This window comes from Cebus imitator, unplaced genomic scaffold (assembly GCF_001604975.1).
Source record: "Cebus imitator isolate Cc_AM_T3 unplaced genomic scaffold, Cebus_imitator-1.0 Scaffold232, whole genome shotgun sequence".
NCBI lineage: Eukaryota > Metazoa > Chordata > Mammalia > Primates > Cebidae > Cebus > Cebus imitator.
Window position 1 is genome coordinate 3,139,646 of NW_016107547.1, and position 20,133 is coordinate 3,159,778.

At 35.8% G+C, this 20,133-nt stretch overlaps 1 protein-coding gene across 1 annotated transcript in view; it reads right to left on the reverse strand.

Moving 5' to 3' along the window:
- Nucleotides 1-20,133, reverse strand: part of TENM1 (teneurin transmembrane protein 1) — a 355,471-nt gene that overhangs the window by 276,856 nt on the left and 58,482 nt on the right. Inside the window, exon 4 of the mRNA XM_017497555.2 lies at nt 8,608-8,760. Within this exon, the coding sequence (XP_017353044.2) occupies nt 8,608-8,760 (153 nt within the window). The remainder of the gene's footprint in view (nt 1-8,607; nt 8,761-20,133) is intronic.

Here is a 20,133-nt window from a genome sequence, read left to right on the forward strand (position 1 = left end):
GCAAAAAAAAAAAAAAAAAAAAAAAAAAAAAAAAGTCTCTCTTCTTTAAAAAATTTTTTTAAAAAAGGAAATAACATGATCCAACTGCCCTTTTGTCTAATTATCATACTGTTTATCTCCCTCTTCTTGCTGAACTGTTTCTATCAGCTGCCTCTTTGCTTCATTACCCACTTACCACCTAGGCTATGACCATCTGCATTTCCCCCTTACTACTCAATTATTCCATTCTCCTAAATATGTACTCTTCAAGATCACTAGGAGTGATTTTTCTTGTTTTCCAAGGTCTGACTCAAACTACTTATCCAAAAACAGTCAGATTTCCATCTTCTTTCTTTTAAGCCTTAGTCACCTAACCATCTTATTCTTATTTCTGTACAAGTTTGTTGCATGTTGTTCGTATTGTATGTGTATGTATGCATGTTTCTTCCAGCTCTCCTATGTAATAGGAATCTACTCAAGGGCAAGCACTACGTCTTCTGCTTTATTTGTTAGCCATCCACAGTACTTAGTATAGTTAAAGTAGCAGCTTGGCTCATATAGGATTAAAAATCACGAGCTTCTGTGTTTCTGAATACTAAGAATTTCATTTTTCTTCCCTTGTTATTAGTTTAATCAAGCACTTGAGGTGGTCAGGTATCATTTCTCTTTCAACCCAACTTTTTAACTGTTATTCTTCCCTTTCCTAGAACCAAGAAGAGACGATGGTATCTGTGTAGAGTCGTGGCTGACCTTTTCAGTATAATTATAATGAATAGAAAATGACCATTAAAATGACAAAGGGAAAATAGAAGCTGCAAGAAGAATACAGAAGTCAACGCAAGGGCTCTTAATATTAGACATGTGGAGGCTAAAAAAGAATTATGTGATTATCATCTAGGAGATTACAAAAGATACACACAGGAAAAATGCAGATTTGTGCATTAAATTCTGGAACTCTAAAACTTCATATTCAAAAGTAAACTTCAAGTAACTAGAATTACATTGGACTACACAAAAAAAGCTAGTAGATGTTTGAACTTCCTTGAAAAGTAATACAGGTTCAAAGATATAAACGGATATTCAACAGAATTAAATATACACATGGCTGGCCGGGTACGTTGGCTCATGCCTGGAATCCCAGCACTTTGGGAGGCTGAGACAGGCGGATCACCTGAGGTCCGGAGTTCGAGACCATCCTGGCCAACATAGTAAAAGCCCATCTCTACTAAAAAACAAAAATTAGCCAGGTATGGTGGTGGGCACCTGTAATCCCAGCTGCTTGGGAGGCTGAGGCAGAAGAATTGTTTGAACCTGCGGGGTGGAGTTTGCAGTGAGCGGAGATCGTGGCACTGCACTCCAGCCTGAGTGACAGAGCAAGACTCCCTCTCAAAAAAAAACAAAAATATAAAAAAAAAAAAAAATACACACACACACACACATACACACACACATAAACACACACGGCTGATAAACTTCTACAATGGACTATCTCCTTCACAAAACTAAAATGTTGTAAAAATGTGATGGGAAGATCCCTTAGCTTTGGAAGGACTGGTCCAGGAGGATAAATATGGAATTCTACAGCATACAACTTAGTGACCCTGTCAGATGCAGACCGTTAGGCTAGAGGGACCACAAGACAGACTTATTTCTTATTGCGTCACAGGAAAGGTGTGTATTTTTTTTTTTTTTTTAAGTAAAATGAGGATTAAAATGAAAAAAGAATGAAACATTAGACATATTTGGCCAAGGACATTTAATGTGAATTTTTTATACAATAAGTTTGTCTTTTAGCATAGGGAATCCTTTCCATATATCTGTTTTAGAAGTCAAGTCTCCAATATGCTTTAGGAAAGCTTTTGTTAAAACTGAAGTATATTGATAAAGTGATTTAATATAGTTGAAAACAAGCTGCAGTACTCTAGCTGGGCCCTCTGAAACCTTATGTTAGGGAAACATCTATATAGCATTATAGGAAACATTTACTGTAATTTGCCATCAATCTTTAAAAATAATACTGTTACACTCCCAACATTGTTGTCTTTGTTAGTGCATTACCACTATTTTATTCATGTGGTTTGTTGTGCTTGTATGAATTATTCCCAATTCTACCTCAATGTCTTGGGCTGTAATATCCTTTAAGTAAAAGATACTGAAACTATGGGTTGATTCAAAGGGCAGCTGAATATCCACATGTCCTATGAACCAATATTGCAGAACCATTATACTGCAGGACTGTGTTCCATCTAAATGCACGATGATTACCTGGGTGGGGTTGGTGGAGGTTTTTAGTTTGGTACCACATAATAAACCTTTATCTACTGACTGAGTCTGTGAAATAAATATCTGCAAAACCTTAAGTAAATTAGAATTTATCTTGTTATTTCAGATCCACAATTGTCATTGTACAAAATGTTCCAAGGTACGTATGCTGCCAAGAAAGCAAAGCAAAAAAAAAAAAAAAAAAAAAAAAAAAAAAAAAAAAAAAAAAAAAAACACACACACACACACACACACACACACACACACTCCTTCTGGATAGTTCCACAATTAAAGGTGGTATAAACAGTACATTTTGCACTGTAATTTAGTTTTCAATTCCCAAGAGTATTTGTGGTGTGTATGTCTGTTTATCTTTTGCTTTGTGGAAGACGGAGAGTGCTTGCTGAAAGGATTGTGAAATATAAGATTTGCCAAGTACTCTTAAGGAAGAGTACAGTATTTGAACTGAATGCATTCAGAATTTTAATCAAGATAGCTGTTATTTAAACAAACTGGCCTTGAGAAAGGAATTTTTTTGAAAAAGGAAAGAAAAGGCTCAAAAAAGGGTGCTGAGTTAACAGTAAGGAGAAACTGGATCACAATCTCAGCTCTGCCTTTAGTTATGTCTATTGAGGAAGGCAAGTCACTTAACGTTCTTGTGTTTTCCTTTTCAACTATAAAACAATGCGTAACAAGGCTGACACAGTGGCTCATGCCTGTAATCCCAGCACTTTGGGAGGTCCACCAGGTGGGCGGATCACCTGAGGTCCGGAGTTTGAGACCAGTCTGACCAACATGGAGAAACCCTGTCTCTACTGAAAGAAAAAAATACAAAATTAGCTGGGTGTGGTAGTGCATGCCTGTAATCCCAGCTCCTCGGGAGGCTGAGGCAGGAGAATCGCTTGAACCTGGGAGGCGGAGGTTACGGTGAGCTGAGATCGCACTATCGCACTATCGCACTCCAGCCTGGGCAACAAGAGTGAAATTCTGTCTTAAACAAACTAACAAAACACAGGTAACAATAGCTGCCGCAGAATAAAACTATTATGTGGCTAAAAGACATTAAAATATTTAAAAATTGTAAATGTTCTCGAAGTGCAAGCTGTTAATGTTATATACATGTCAAACCTCCAAACTTATAAGGTAGAAAACTGGGAATTAATTGTTTGAATTACAACAGAATTCCCTGCAAATACTTTAAATGGCAATGTGGTTTACTAACTTTATAGACATACATTTCACTTCTTTCCAGAAGTATATCCCTTCTGCAAAGATGGGTCCACTTTTACTCGTATTGGCTCATTGTTCTTCCTTAACTGCAGAATTTGAATGCATTAACTCATAGTGTATACAGCTGAAAGGGATCTTAGAGATAAATTAGCCTTGCGTTTTGTCAAAGCCTTAGCAGCTGCTGAGAGGATAAAGGGCAAAGAAAGCAAAGACGAAGGGATTCCGCCCCCTTCCCTCACCGTATCTGGAGAAACTTGGCTTTTATCTGTTTTCTATTTAAATCTGTAATTTCTGGCTAAGATTTCATTTGTAAAAAGGGTTCCACTATCCACTCACCACCCCCTCTTCCCTGCCCCTAGAAAGGGTTGAAAGCCAACTCCTTTCTTTTTCAGACGAGAAACTGGAGCCCAGAGAGGTGAGACTATCGTCACTATGTGGTCTTGGCTAAAGCATCTTCGTGACAGGCTATAAATTGTGTCATATCAATCAGCTGTATTTTGTTTACATGGTCGTATATTCAGCAGACACTGACTAGAAAAATGTCATTTTTTTTCAACTTTGTGGAGATAGATCGTGAGGGATGAATTTAAAAGAAATGCCACTTTCCCCCAAGGGCAACTTTTGCAAAATTGTAATGGAGATAAAGCCTGCTTTTAGTATTCTTTAGTTCTCTCTCTCCTCACCCATCCTTCTTTGTTCCTAGTGTTCTATTTTGACATCCAACCTTCAGGAATTGAGTATCTTCCACTACCCAATAAATTTCGTCTTCATTTATATTGCTACTGACAATATGGGAATTTACCTGAAACCTAATGTACCTGGAAAACAACGTTGCTTAAGAAATCCCCCAATCTTTTGTTTTCTGAAATTCTCCCACTTTTTTGTGTCCTGGGAAATGGCTTATGCAAAAAACAAAACAAAACATAACAATGACAACAAACAAACAAAGGCCCAAACACATATAAAACACCCTTCCCTAAACGACTAAAGATAAAACTTTTTGTCCCTTCTTTCCCATGATGCCCCTAAGACTCACCTATAATCTCACCCCTGAACAGGGCAAACATAGACTTTTCCCCTATTGCCTGAACCCACTGTAAGACCAGATACAGAACCTCCAATTTCCCGTTCTTTGTCTCATAAACAATTTAGACGAGGAGATACACATTTCCTGTTCGGCTAACTGATACTTCCCCTGATTGCAACACAATTCCACTAGTAAATCACCTCACATGTATCTACCCCTCCCTATATAAGACCAAGACAAAACCTTTCTATTGCAATAGCCTGAATAAAGTCAAGTTCTTTACTTGTTCAGTTTTTCTCTATGATAATTCCTTATTGAAAACCTTTTCAGAAATGTATATATTTAGTTTGTCTTATACTATTACAGTAACAGGTGAAAAATATAAATCATGAAACTAAGCATCCTCTCTTCTAGTCCCAGCTCTTTCTGTGTGGTCTCAACTTTTCTGGACCTAATTTTCTTCATTTCTAAATAAGGATGTTGGATTTGATAATCCTTAAGATTTTAACATTCTATATTTTTTGATAAGTTACATGGTAGTTATTTTTAATTTTATTTGTAGACATTACATAATTAGGTCTAGGAATAAATCTTTTATTTGTTCAGATCCTCTGCTCTGTTTAAAGCAGGTGTTACATAATGTTTACTGGTTAAATAATTATGACTAGTTTGTAAGCTTCTAATGTAGTGAAGGACTGTTGTGGTACAATACTTTCAATTTTATAAATATTTATTTAATAATGAAAACGAAGATTTTTCTGGTAGATTACAGGATGTGGTTGTGACTTATATCTGCTTACTGAAATTCTAGCGTGTTCATAAATTTTTTAGCATACTAAATGTCTATAATCAAATACTCTTTTTCTTTCATTTGGATAACTAAGCGGTGAGGAAATTCTGTTTTCTCATGAGAAGCATATATATACAACAACTGTTAATAGGAAACCAATTCCAGTAGAATTTGATGTTTCTTTAAAAAGTGCCATTCTACTTATCCATTATCTGATGATTATAGTGATAATAGTTTAAAAATAATAGATTTTAGATTGGTAAGCAGAGACCAAACTTTAAAGAGAGAAAACATTGCAATCTCAAGAATGTCATCGTTCACTACAAAGTTCATACTAGTTTGAAAGCAGGTTCTATAGCACCTAACGGAATGTCGATGAAGTTCAAAAACCTCAAGGCGATTTTCCAATCTTTTGGTCCAATAATAACTGCGGCTAAATTAGGCAATGTGGCAGGGACTGTGTTATATGCTTTATATCAATTGTATAATTTACTCCTTCCTATGACCATATGAGACATGTACTATTATTATCACCCTTATGTTACAGATAAGGCCACTGGCTGGGCGAGGTTGTGTCAATTACTTGAGGTTGGAGAGATAATGATAGTACAGTTAGTATTCAAAGCCAGGTCTCTCTGACTCCAGAATCCAGGCTTTTAACCACAGTGCTATAATGCCCAATCTTCTAGGAGAGAAGGGAAAAAAAAATTAGAAATAATGGTCTGGTTATCAGTTTCATATTTTAGTGCATACAGTATCAAGACAAGCTTCTAGAGCTGTATTTATGGGATGTGTGTTATGTAGAAAATCATAAAAGGGTACAACTGAACATTTGAAAATACCCTTCTGCTGTATTACATCTTCTGCAAAGTTTGAATTAGTATGCACCTGGCAGTTAAAAAAAAAAAGGAGCTAAGTTTTTACTCGATAAATAATATGAAGTAAAGACCTAATATAGCAGAGCCATGACGTGCAGTTATAGTTAAGGTTTTGTTCAGGCTTCCATAAAAAGTCAGGTTAAGCTAACAACTTGGTATATGAGGCATCAACCCATAATGATTTTTCTTAATAAAGTATTAAATTGAAGTCGGTTTGCTCTGTTTGTTGTTATAATTGAATAGAAACTTAAAGCATTTTTCATTTATGAAACTTGTCACAACATATTAAAAATATAGGTATGTAGAATGTCTCTAAAATCTATCATGAGTAGACTCTGGGGCTTTGCTTTCATTGTGTAAAAAGTTTTTTTGTGGTCTTCACAGATGTTCCATATGAGGTTTTTAGTACAGTGTAGAAGTTAAGAGACTGGACTCTGGAATCAGAATACCACTTACTAGCTCTGTGACACTGCGCAAGTTACTTAACCTCTCTGCGCCTCTGTTTCTCATTTGGACAACAAGGACCACAATGTGACCTTCATGATATAATCCATGTAAAGTATCTGGAACAATTCTGGACACATGGTAATTTTAAATTAATTTTAGCTATCATCATCAGCTTACTTTATGGAAAGGAATTGTAAGAGATCTAAATTAGAATATAAAATCAATATACTCTAATTACAACTATGTGATGACCTGTTGTCTTGCCTGTTTCATTTTCCTCAGACAGATAATTCTGATTTTTAGTGTGAATGGCAAGAAACCCTAGGCAGATAATACCAAATGATAGCTCTTCTACTTTCAGATATAAAGGGATAAACTAGTAGATGAGTAGGTAAGGGAGAAAAGGAAGAAAAATCTGAGAAGTAAGAGTGGCAGACATTTTCCTCTGCCACCTCTGAGCCATCTACTCTCCTCAGCCACTCTCAGGAGTAACAGTGAAACTGCTGAGAAAGGTCAGTCCAGGCTAGAAACATGTATTTTCAAATGAGAACATACAGCAAGCTGCATCACCAATTGAAAACCATAATATTTTCCTGAACCCTAAGTATTAATTTTTACTTAAGCATGGATTAAAGTTACCTATTCAAAAACAAACAAAAACAAAATGAAACAAAACCCACAAACAACCCCCCCCCCCGCCAACCACCAAAGGAATTAAAAACACAAGGGAAGGGTACTAACCCAAATAACTACTGTATTAAAAAATGATATCTTAGTTGCAACTAATGAACCAAAATAAGATTATGTTATCGCCTGTATAAAATTGAAAGCTTCTTGGAGGTAAGATTTAGGTCATTCATTCATTTATTTATTTTTGATCTCCTAAAATTACCCAGGATATTGCTGGCTATACATATTATTCTCAATTTCTACTTTTTAAATTGACCTCCTGGAATTTTAGTTGGCTCAAGTCCCTCTGTACTGAATCCTACTTCTTTTTTTTTTTTTTTTTTGGGACGGGGTTTCGCTCTCGTTACCCAGGCTGGAGTGCAATGGCGCGATCTCGGCTCACTGCCACCTCCGCCTCCTGGGTTCAGGCAATTCTCCTGCCTCAGCCTCCTGAATAGCTGGGATTACAGGCACGCGCCACCATGCCCAGCTAATTTTTTGTATTTTTAGTAGAGACGGGGTTTCACCGTGTTGACCAGGATGGTCTCGATCTCTTGACCTCGTGATCCACCCGCCTCGGCCTCCCAAAGTGCTGGGATTACAGGCTTGAGCCACCGCGCCCGGCCCTGAATCCTATTTCAATAAAAATATGTACTTCCAGCTATTTTCACTGCTTGTATGTTAAGACTAAGATCATTCAGTGTGAATAAGATGTTGGGAGTGCTGGTACTGTGACATTTATTTATAATAAGTCAGATAATTCAAACTCATGTTGGTTAAACTTAACAGTTCAGGACTCAAAGAGATTTTTTTTTTTTCTTTCTCCCAACTAGGAAGAATTCATGTTCCCCAACTAGAAAAAAATCATGTTATCCAACTTTGACATAAACATTCACCTTTACATTAAGCAGAAAAAGCTTTTTCTTATTACAAACAGAAGAAATTTCCATATACCCTTTGTAAAATGTTATATATAAATGATGGGCTTGGACACAGAGAACTTAATCAAAAGTCCTCATTGCTTTAGGGTAGTTATATGCGAAATGCAATTTCCATTGTATTGAAGCCTTCATTCTGTAAATATTTATCTATTTTCAAAATTGCCAACATATTTGAAAAGTTTAATTGGTTTATACTCAAGGCACTGGGGACAAGGAAAATTTGCTTTCACAAGATAGTTACATGCATTTATTCTGTCTATGTAGAGGACTTCTTTCAAGTGATCATGAAATTTAATGTGAAGTGAAACCATCACAGATATGGTCCTAATCACCAAATTAGAAGAAAAGTAATCAACAGTCAACAAATCATTTTGATCACTGTACCTTTTTTCTCTGATTTATCAGAAACTTTTCCTCCAATTGGAGAGTAAGTAGTGTCCATGGACTCGGTGCCTCTGTTCCCTTTGCTAACTCCATTTGCATACAGCTCTCCTTCAACTGGTTGCAACTGCCAAGTCAGGCCAAACAAATGTACTGCTGCAAGAGAACAAGCCATACATTAACTTATTCCAGACTCATTTAGATGATCTCCAAGCTAGGTATCCCTTTGCACCTAAAAATGTTATGAATAGTTTTCTTTTAGTTAGTCCGAGCAACTGGGAATTTATGCTTATACATCATACATGTAGCTACTTGCATACTATGACACATATATGGGTACTAACAGATGTTAAAGTAGCTGTTGTTAACATTTTGAGGCCAAACCTATCCCAATGATAGGATTAGAAATTGGTATCACTATAGTACAATTGACTTAGCCTCTCACTGCTGTGACCCTTTGCTTTTCCATTTCTCTTAGTCATGTAACATTGGTTTCCATATGGAAACTATTACAGAGTAATGGTGGACAGACTATCATGAGAACATGGAAGACCTTCTCTATGGCTCTAATTCAACTCAGTTCAGCAAATATTTCCTGAATGCCTAGTATGCATAAAGCCCTATGATAGTTGCTGCAGGTGGTAATATCTAGATGCTTATTAGGGTGGGATTTGGTAGCAGTACCAGGATAAAATAATGTTATGCAGAATGATTGATATAACACAGGTTCAAACTGCTATCAGAAGATTAAAAAGTACCCTGTGTTGGTCACTGTGCAGGAAGATGGGCACTCTCATACACTCCCTATGACAGTATAAAAATACAGTGACCTTTCTGAAGGGCAATGTGGCACCATTTATCAAATGAACTTAAAATCTGATTTACCTTTTGAGCCAACAATTTAATTTCTATGAATTAACTATGAATGTTGCCAAAGTACAATGCTATCTATTGTAACATCTGACAATAATATTAGAGCGTTATGCTCAATCTAAATATCAAGAGGGGAATAAGCAAATAACTGATGAGGTAGTAAATAATACAAGATTATGTGGCTGTTAAAAATCATGTTGCAGAAGACAATATAAATGACATGGGAAATATTCATAAGGCATCAGATGAAAAATATTAGGCTCCTAAACATTATGAATAGTGTGATCTGAAGTGTATGTGTTTGCGTATATGTGCACGTGTTCGTGTCTGGAGAAAAAAAGGTTTGGAAGAATATATAGCAACACGTTAACAGCATGGGAAGCTTACAGAGAATTTTTATTATTTTCTTTATGATTTCTGTGTTTTCCATATTTTTTTTACAATGAACATGTGTGACGTTTGCCATCTGGGAAAAAGGAAGCTTTTGTTTTAAAAGAAATGGTTTAAAGGAACAACAGATTAAAATAGATTGGGCTGATCAAGAATAATTTTTGAATGAAGTGGGAGTAGATAGAGGCCTTGAAGAATGTGTAGGGCTTTGACAGGTGACAACAATGGGTGAGGAGCAGGGACAGGGCTGCACAGAATATGACTTTGTAAAGTACAGGATGTCTCTGAGGCAAAAGAAGTTGCTGGGGTTCACTGGAGCTTAGCTATGTGCTGGTGGTAGCGGAAGTTAAGGCACAAAGGAAGATTAGAGCCACATTGTGGAGGACAATGAGTGCCACACTTAGACATTTGGGTTCAATTTATTAGGCAGCAGACAAGCATTTTTATTTTTTGAGAGGATGAGTGATATTATCAGGATTTTCTTTAGGAGGATAAAATCGATAGTGGGGAGCATTGAAGGTTTTTAGGCAAATGACTGATATAATAAAAACTTCCTTTGCAGAAAGATAAATCCAGTAGTAGTGTGGAGAAGAATGGATTGGAGACCTAAGGATCTGGCAAATAAATCAATTGGGATGGCATTGCAATAATCTAGGAAAGAAGTAATTAGTGCCTCAATTAGAGCAGTGTCACAGGAGTGTCTCAGTTATTTGCAGTGGGAATGCAAACATTTCTTAAGGAGAAATTGCATAAATGGCGTTTAGGGATTTGGCATCAAGTCCTTTCTCTCTCTCTCTCTCTCTCTCTCTCTCTCTGTGTGTGTGTGTGTGTGTGTGTGTATGTACACACACACATTCATGCATGTGTATAGGTGTGCTGGGGGAGGGCATAGAAAAATGTGAGGAAAAGGAGGGAGGAATCCAAAATGGTTCAGGTTTTGAGCCTAACTGAAACAACGGTGGAACCATTAATAGAGAATTCTTTATTAACCTAGCACTTGCTACAAATAGTTGGTACTGGATTTGTGTTTTGTTGATTGATGACTATTTGAGTATGTGGTTTGAGACAGGATGAAAAGATGAAAAGAATGCAATGAATTCAGCCTTTAGGGCTGTTGGGTTTCGGGGACTGACAGGCCATCCAGATAGTGAATACTAACTACAGGAGGTTTGAAGTTCTGGGGGATATTAGAGCTAGAAAAAGACTGAAAAGTCATATATGTACAGAGACAATAGTTGAAGTTGTGAGAGTGAATGAAGTCACTGAAGGGAGAGAATGTTAGGGGAAAACTGTGCTTAGGGCAAAAAGCTAGAGAACCTCTTATCTGTTTTCTCATTGCATTTTTCAAGAACAACCAAATCCTACCAAAAGGCAAAAAAAAAAAAAAAAAAAAAAGTGAATCTGCTCATAAGTCATTTCATATTTCTCTTTGTGTTCTTAGATGAACTGAAAGGGGTTAATTAGTATGTGTAACACTCATGTATAATATTTGAATTAGTGACCAAGAACAGAGAAGGATAGCCTATTTAAAAATCATTCATCCTCTTTTAGTTAAAGCTAAAGAGATTTCTTACACCTACTTCCTAATTTATCCTTAAAACTTTTAAGCATTTAATTGGTTTCTACCCATTTCTTTGGATTAAGGCCAGTGTTGCCTGATGAATTTCTCTTGCAATTATTGGAAATAATTTTAACTCAAAGGATAGTGGTTCTGAGTAAGGCATGGTATGGCACATTAACAAAGCTTTATTAGTGACATCCTTGAGATTTCTTTGCCAATGGACTCTAAGTTTGGTTTAACACACTTGTTCCAATTAGAGGTATTTTTCAGTTTTTCAGAAAATTTGGTCTACTCTGCCTCCCAAATAATTTCAATATGATGGATAGTAGCAGCTATATTGAAAATGTGTTTCACTCCCTTGGTTCAATTACTTTTGTGAAATTAGATGAACTATATGTAACAAAAGGCATAGTAGTTTTCATTTAGAAGACTAAGGGGGCTATTTTATATACTTTAAGTTGAACTAGTTTCCTGGGGGCATTTGAAAATGTGAGAAAATGCATGGTGAGATTCACTTCAAAATATATAAGGTAAGGATTAGTTTTTCACCATCAGATGAAATGGACTGCTTCCAGCCAATCAAGACAGATAAAGAGGTATTGGCATATTTAGTAGAATACTCTTTGAGAGCAGTGAAGCTCTCTAATTTTTTGAACTTACTATATCTTTCCTAGGGAACAAGCTGTTTGTAATATATATTTGTGTGAATATATAATGAAAGTTAATTATTTGCTACAGATCACAGACAAGTATCATGGCAAGTCTACTGGCCCTTTATTTCCTCTAAACATAGGTACTAGCCAACCAAAATCGCTATCAGATATAAACAACTAATACAGTTTAACCAGTACACACCAGCTGAATGACAGCTTTAGATACAGTATAAAGACAACTTCCGTAGTTTCTAGTGGATTCCCATCCAGATCTATGCTATGTGTTTGGAGCTACACTGTTCAGGCGAGTCCCCCAAACCCAAGAATAGACATTATGAGCCAACTGGCTAGAGTAAGGGTAAAATTAGTAATAAATAAACAGGGCAATATTAAGTCACATTCGTATGTTGATTCAACAAATACTTTTTTGAGTGCCTACTTTATACCAGGCTCTGTTCTTTTTTTCTGAGTTTACAACAGCAAACAACATAAGAAAACCTCTACCCTCTCAAACTTATATGAGAGAACAGTGGGTTAAGACAGACAAATAAAAATTACATGATATAAAATATAAGATAGAATATAACTGTTACAGAAACAAAAAAACATAACATCAGGTATTTATAAGTGCTATGAAGGTAAAAATAGGTAAGGGTGGTCAGAGAAGGCCTCTTGGAGAAGGTAACATTTGAACCAAGATTAGAATGAAGTGAAGCCGTTATGAATATCTAGTGGAAGAACGTTCCAGGCAGACAAAACAGAATTTATAGAAAGCCCTGAAGTCTTACATGAAGTGTGTGAGAAATACTAAGGAGCCCGGTGTGAGCTCAGTCGGAAAGGCAAAGAGCGGTAGGAACACTCATACACGTAAGTACCGGACCCATAATCTTGTTACCTCAGTACGCTAGCCAACTATGCAAGCTGGTCACCAACAAATAAGAATTAGAAAGTAATAAACCTAAAATCCCATACCGGAATATATACCTCCAAATGAGCACTGCTGGTTAAGGTAGATGTAATATAAGTACTCTTGACCGTGAGCAAGGTCAAAGTTACTGTTCCCTATGACATATATAAAAATACACATACTCAATGAATGGAGATGAATGCTACCCAGATCTCTGAGGGAGTACCCATTCCATTATTTGCATTTCACTGAAATTCAGTGGTTGGACAGAATGTTTATATCTATTCAGATATTCCAGGAATGATGTATTTTCAGCAGATTAAAAATGGCAGTCCCTAATGCTCTTTTAACTAATGTTCCCTGGTACTGCGCCCTGTACATTTTGTAATTATTATCCTTCTTATTCTATCCCATTGCAAAGAGCCATGCTCTAAAATTATAAATTCATTGCAAAGTTCAGTTAATGAATGGATTGTTTTGGCTGTCCTCAATTCCAAATTCAATCAAGTGACCTTGGAACTCAAGGCAGGCTGACCATGTACAGAAGCTCTTCTTAACTTACACATTTCTGCAGAAACCTCCACATCTCTCTGCAGTTTTCTCTCTGCATATTGTTAGGATGTTGGACTTTGTTTCTTATAAATAAGACTTGTGGTCTCTAGTAACATTTATAATCAGTAATCCTTCCCCATTCCACTCTCTTTCAAGAGGCAAACATTCACTCAACACACACACACACACACACACACACACACACACACACACACACGAATGCTTCAGAAGTAAATGTGGGAAACACATGCTGAATGACTTAGGCCTATGCTATCCAATATGGCAGCCACTCATCACGTGTCTATTGCACACTTGAAATGTGGCTAGTCAGAGTCAAAGACTTGATATAAAAGAAAAAATATAGAGGGTCACATAAATAATTTTATATTGATTGCACATTGAAATGATAATATTTTAGATATATCAGATTAAATAAAATATGTATTTAAATTACTTTCACCTGTTTCTTCTTGCTTTTTTAGCATGGCTACTATAAAACTTTAAATTATATATATGGTTCACATTGTATTTCTATTGAGTAGTGATGATCTTGACTACCTAGAACATTTCACAAAGGGATATGATGTTTCTCTTTTAGCACCCTATCATATAATTTACCATACTATATTAAAGATATCTGTTTTACATGTCTGCCTCATCATTATTAAGCACTCCAAAGGCAGGAACAATGACTTCTGCATTTTTCTGTTCCTGGCACCTAACTCTGTGATTGGTAGTCAGGAAGTTTTCTTCATTGCTGATAGGGGTGCAAAGCGGTAAAGTAGCTTTGGAAGGCAATTTTGATATCTACCACAATTTAAATTGAGAATGTTCCTTGACCAAGGCATTCTACTTCTAGGAGTCTGTAGTAAAGATATAATCACATGTGGGGCACAAAGGGGGCATGTGCAATGAAATTCACTATAACATTAATATACTGACTTTATTAACATAGTTAAAAATTAGAACAACCAATGTATCTATCTATGGAAGAGTGGTACACCTGTACTATGAAATCCTTTGCAAGAATTAAAAGGACTGACACTGAGAAATTATCAGATTGGAGGAAACTAAGGAGGCATGACAAGTAAATACAACATGGGGATCTAGAAAGAATCCTGTAACAGAAAAGACCATGGACAAACTGGAGAGCTCCGAATGACACTCTAAGTTTAGTTAATAGCCTCATACCAATGTTAATTTCTTAGTTTTAGTAATTGTACTACGTTTGTGCAAGACGTTAATATTGAGAGAAGCTCAGTGACAGGAATACAGTGATTCTGTGCTATATTAGTAACTTTTCTGTAAGTCTAAAATTATTTCAAATAAAAAGCCCAAAAGAGAGAGAAAAAGGACTGATTCAGTGATATGCTGGAGCTGGCTTATACTGCTTTACAAAAGCCGACTGTGCTCATCTCTCCCCAATTCCACCTCCATTGACTTTACTTTGGCAGTTGAAATTGGCCATGGCAGGTATATTTACATCCTGGGAATTAGCAAATGTGGCAGATCAAGGCTTTCTGGGCCAGAAAGGTTGTTATTAAACATTTATTAGCACATCACTGGGTGACCTGTATGTACTGAATGAAAAGAGCTCTAAGATTTGTACGAAAAATATTGTAGAACAATGTATATTCTATGATCTAGTTTAAGTAGAATGTGTGTGTGTGTATACATATATATTTAAATGCATAGAAAGAGACCTGAAAAATGCGCACTAAACTATTGATATTTAGAGTGGGGAGCTGTGAAAACTAAAAGGATATTTTGACATTCTCATAGTATTGTTAGAATCTTTTACAATGATAATATATTCATGTATTATTGTATAATTTTAAAATACCAGGTGCTCAACAAACCTTTGTTAAGCTGAATGGATAGCTTCATTGTTTTGTTCTATCTATTTTATTGCTGTTTTCTGTATAAAATTGGGCTTTTCAAAACATTCTAAAGCAGCAGAACCATTCAGCAATTAAATATGATCAATCCCCAAATACATAAAATAGATAAAACAGAATTTATTTGATTGAAAGGGTTTGGCTGTCCAAAAGATCCAAAGAATATAGTTTGAAATCTAGTGGCCTGAAGGATTATCTACAAAATATCTGAATAAGGAAAATTTGGGTGTCGGGTAGAATTCCTTTTAGGTTTTTAAATTTATTGAAATATCTTTATAGTACAACTGTCAGGAGACAGGACCCTTTTAATGTTATTATGTATCCTTTGATGTTTTGTGTCTACTCTCTTACCGGTAATTTTTGAATATACTTAACAATAAATAGGGCTTTGATAGTAAATATACAAGTTAACCTTCAAATTATAAGGCTTTTAAGGCAAATGTAACTTTGCTCTCAGGGAATTCATCTTGTACCTTAAAATGCAAACATATTCAGCTAGGGGTGTTATGTTTATTTGTTGCAAGAATTTGGGGGTAGTCCAGTAAATAAATCTACTGAGAAAGTTTGAAATCTGTCTTACAAATAAAGTCCTGACCATTATGGATGATGTCCTACTTTACAGTATGCCAAGACAAAAGCATATCATATTTTCCAAGATACTTTGTTTTCTCTTTTTGTCAGCATTCTCCCCTACTAGTTCCCTTCATGTTCCTTCAGGCTAGGGAATGCTACAGCTTTTGTACTTTATTTCCAAGGCTTGTCAAAGCTACAGATCTGCTTGTACGTTGGACAGTTCCCTTCCTGAAAAATATACAAAGTACATTACCCAGATGGTGACCCCTGATGACTTAAAGCTTTCAACTTAACTCCCATGGGAAGCAATTTCACCAGACTGATACTTCAGTGGCCATGATGTGAGACTAGATGCTTCTGCAATAAGGAATATCACTGCAAAAATAAATGCTACTTGAATTAAATGCAGTGACTGCCAACATTACAGAAAGCAGGTTATCTTTCCATCTTAAATAAATCCCATTTTTATTACATTAAACATCAAATTGGCATATGAGTGAACTATAGCCCTTTGATAAATTACCTTCAGCTCTGAGTTTTATCCTGGTAATAACCCTATTACATGCAGGATTGAAAACTATTAGTTTTCAGAGAAGCATTTTTCAAAAACTAAATAAAGGAAGTAATGCATGTTTATTTATGGTAGCTACTATTGCCTCAGCAGTTTCATTCAACTTTTCTCTTTTTTTTTCCTAGGGCTATACATATACTTTTTATACTAAAAATGCTATCTGTGCTTGCATTACATCATGAACATAAATAAAACATACTTAAATGTTTCTTTTCAAAGCAATTTAAATGTAGTCAATATGGTTTTGAGGTCTCTTTCAAATATTTTTGAAAGCCTGAAAAGCTGTTGTGTCATATATACGTAGAATTAATTCCTTTTGGAAGAAAGAACTTCACTAATTAAAAGAAAAAAAAGAAAAGGCATTTTCACTTGAACTGTTTAACAAAACACATTTTGCAAGTCTGCCACGATGAAACATTAAAATTAAATGCCAATTAAGAAAAGATTGAGATAGTATAACAGAGGCAATGAGGACACCTTTCTTGCTGCTCCGCCTGTTTGAATCCCTACTTTTCCTTTCTTATATGAAATGAATTATTCTCTATTGCAGCATGCTTTTTTTCTTTTTTTTGCCTTAGTATGGTCCTAGTTTTATCCAATACTCAGGTTGGAAAAGATTCTATCAGAGTAATAAATCATTTTAATATCCCAGTTCTATATTATATTATCTTAAAACTTTCATTTACTATGTATTTTATATTTTCCATTCCAAGACTACAGCAATATTTATAAATAACATGTCTAGTTAGTTACCTTATCACAGGTTTAATATATGATCTCCATTTGCAGTTGCATAACGGGCCCATCTGTGTATTCCTTATCAGACAGGCACAATTATTTAGTGGTTTCATCTCAAGTCACAGCATCAATAAGTGGTCTCCATAACTCAAATTTTATTTATTTTTGTATTACTATTTGCTTTGTGGAGTCAGGAAGAATAAGCAGCATAATGGTGGGAGAAATTTAAAAAACAGTTTAATGAATAACGTAGCAAAAATGTAAATTTAGACAGGAATCAGCACTTTTAATTCTTTAAAATTTTCTTTTTCTTTTCTATTTTGCTTCATTTTCTGCTCAACTACTTTTCCCTTTCCCTATGGTCCAAATCACTGCCAATCACTTCTTCATTATTGGTGATGGGAGTTTCTTAGATTCCTAAATTTCTCCTATTCTCTTTCCTGGTTTGAGTACTCAATGGCAATAGTAACCAGGTTCTTTTAAAAAGATCCAAATAAAACTTCTGACTATAGAGAGTAAGAAATAGACATACATAGCTGTCTCCTCCTTTTACCCTTTTGATTTGTATGTTCTTAAATTTTTAAAATGGAAATGTATTAATTGATTTTTATCCACAACCTCTGGTAGCTGATGTTTTGAAACTCACTTTCCTGAGTTAGCATCATGTAATCATAGCCATAAATACATGGTGTGTGTCCTTCTGCAAAGTTTAGATACTAGAATTTAAAAAACCCTTTCATCAACTTATTATTCACAGTTGATGTTAAGGAGCAGGGCTTATAAAAGGCTGGGAAGACAGGCGATATGATAGAGAAGATGGAAAACGGTGAGTGGTGAAAAACTATGAAACCTTCTTACCTGCCTTATAACATCTGAACAGATGAGGTGTTAGAGAGAATGAAGTGGTGGTTTTAAGGACCCAGTTTGTTCTGGGTTTTCTGAGGGTGACACCATGTGACACCACGACAGTGTTCTTCTGAAAGAGTCACCAATTATATTATTAAAATGGGGTTTATTCATGATCTGGATCCTCAAGTCTTCTCCTTTCATGCAATAATTGTTGGCTGGTTCCTATGTATTAGACATTGTCCTGGTTTCTGAGGATATAACACTTATTGTTTGGTTACAAAAAACAGAACAAAACAAAACAAAACAAAAAACTGGCCCTCTTGGGGCTTTCACTCTATGTAAAGGGAGGCAGTTATTATGTGGTATAATAAAGAGCAGGGTCTCTGGAGCCAAGGTTTCTTGGTTCAAATCTCATAATGTGTGTAATCTTGGGTAAGTAAATCTCTTTGTCTCAGTATCCTCGCCATAAAATGGGCACAATAACAATATCTCCATAAGGTTGTTGTGAAGACTAAATGAGTCAGTATACATAATGCACCTAGAAAAAAATGCCTGGCATGTATTAAATGCCCAATAAAGTTTAGCAATTCTCATTAAGCATCATTAATTGATCGTTTTAAAAAACCATCCTGGAAGTGGAGAAAAGCAGAAAGTCATTGACTCATTGAATTCTCTACTTTCCTCCCCTTGGAGATGATCCTGTAGTTGTGTTTCTCTGGAGAGAGTAATATAGAGAAACTCAGGTCTTTGAGAGAACTTCAGTGCCATCTTCACACAGCTGTATAGTAGAGTTAAAACAAAAACCTCATCTAATTTCCTGATTCCAAATCCTCGACTTAATATACAACATACATCCATTTATCTTCCCATCCCCATTAGCACCACTAAAGCTGTAAATTTATTTAATTTTCTTTCCTCTATCATCAGGGCTCTGGGATCTGGAAATTGTAGGTTTTGGGTTCTTTTGGTAGAAGGTTTCCAGAAATTAGAGCATCCCTAAGATTTTAAAAGGTATCATCATTTCTTAGTACATTTTTTATAAAGGTTAACATAAAGCAGTTAGAGTCTCATTTTATGACACATATCTGATAATTCTCACATAGCTATACAGTATGAAATGGGTCCCAAGAAAACTTTCAGCTGACTTACCCAGCACAAGTATGCAATCCTGGGTGATGGATTCTACTCTATCAAATTGATTTGTGCAAGTAAGGGAATGTGTATGCAAAATAATAAACTCATGACATGTTAGAGCTCAAAAAGACCACAGAGTAATCCAGTATAGTTTGGAAAGGAGGGACCCAGTAAGTTTAAAGTGAAGAAACCTGGAAAACACTACCTCAGTTGGGTAATCATCAGTGATAGCATGTACATGATGGCATGGACACCTGATATGATGCAATGGTAATGACACCTCTGTGGTCTACCCCTCCCAAAGCTCACCACTAGTTTAAACATAAGCACAATATCAGCAAAATCCAAATTGAAGGACATAAAAAAAAAACCAACCTGGCCAGTGCTACTAAAAACCGTCAAGGTCATCTAGGTCAGAAAACTGTTACAGACCATAGGAAGATACGGAAACATGACACAATGTAATATCCTATTCTGAATGGATCCTAGAAAAGAATCATTAGAGTGAACCAGCAACCAACAGAATGGGAAACTATTTTTGCCATCTACCCATCTGACAAAGGGCTAATATCCAGAATCTACAAAGAACTAAAACAGATTCACAAGAAAAAACAAACAAACCCATCGAAAAGTGGGCAAAGGATATGAACAGACATTTTTCAAAAGAAGACATATATGAAGCCAACAAACATATGAAAAAATGCTCATCACCACTGGTCATTAGAGAAATGCAAATCAAAACTACATTGAGATACCATCTCACGCCAGTTCGAATGGCGATCATTTAAAAATCTGGAGACGGCCGGGCGCAGTGGCTCAAGCCTGTAATC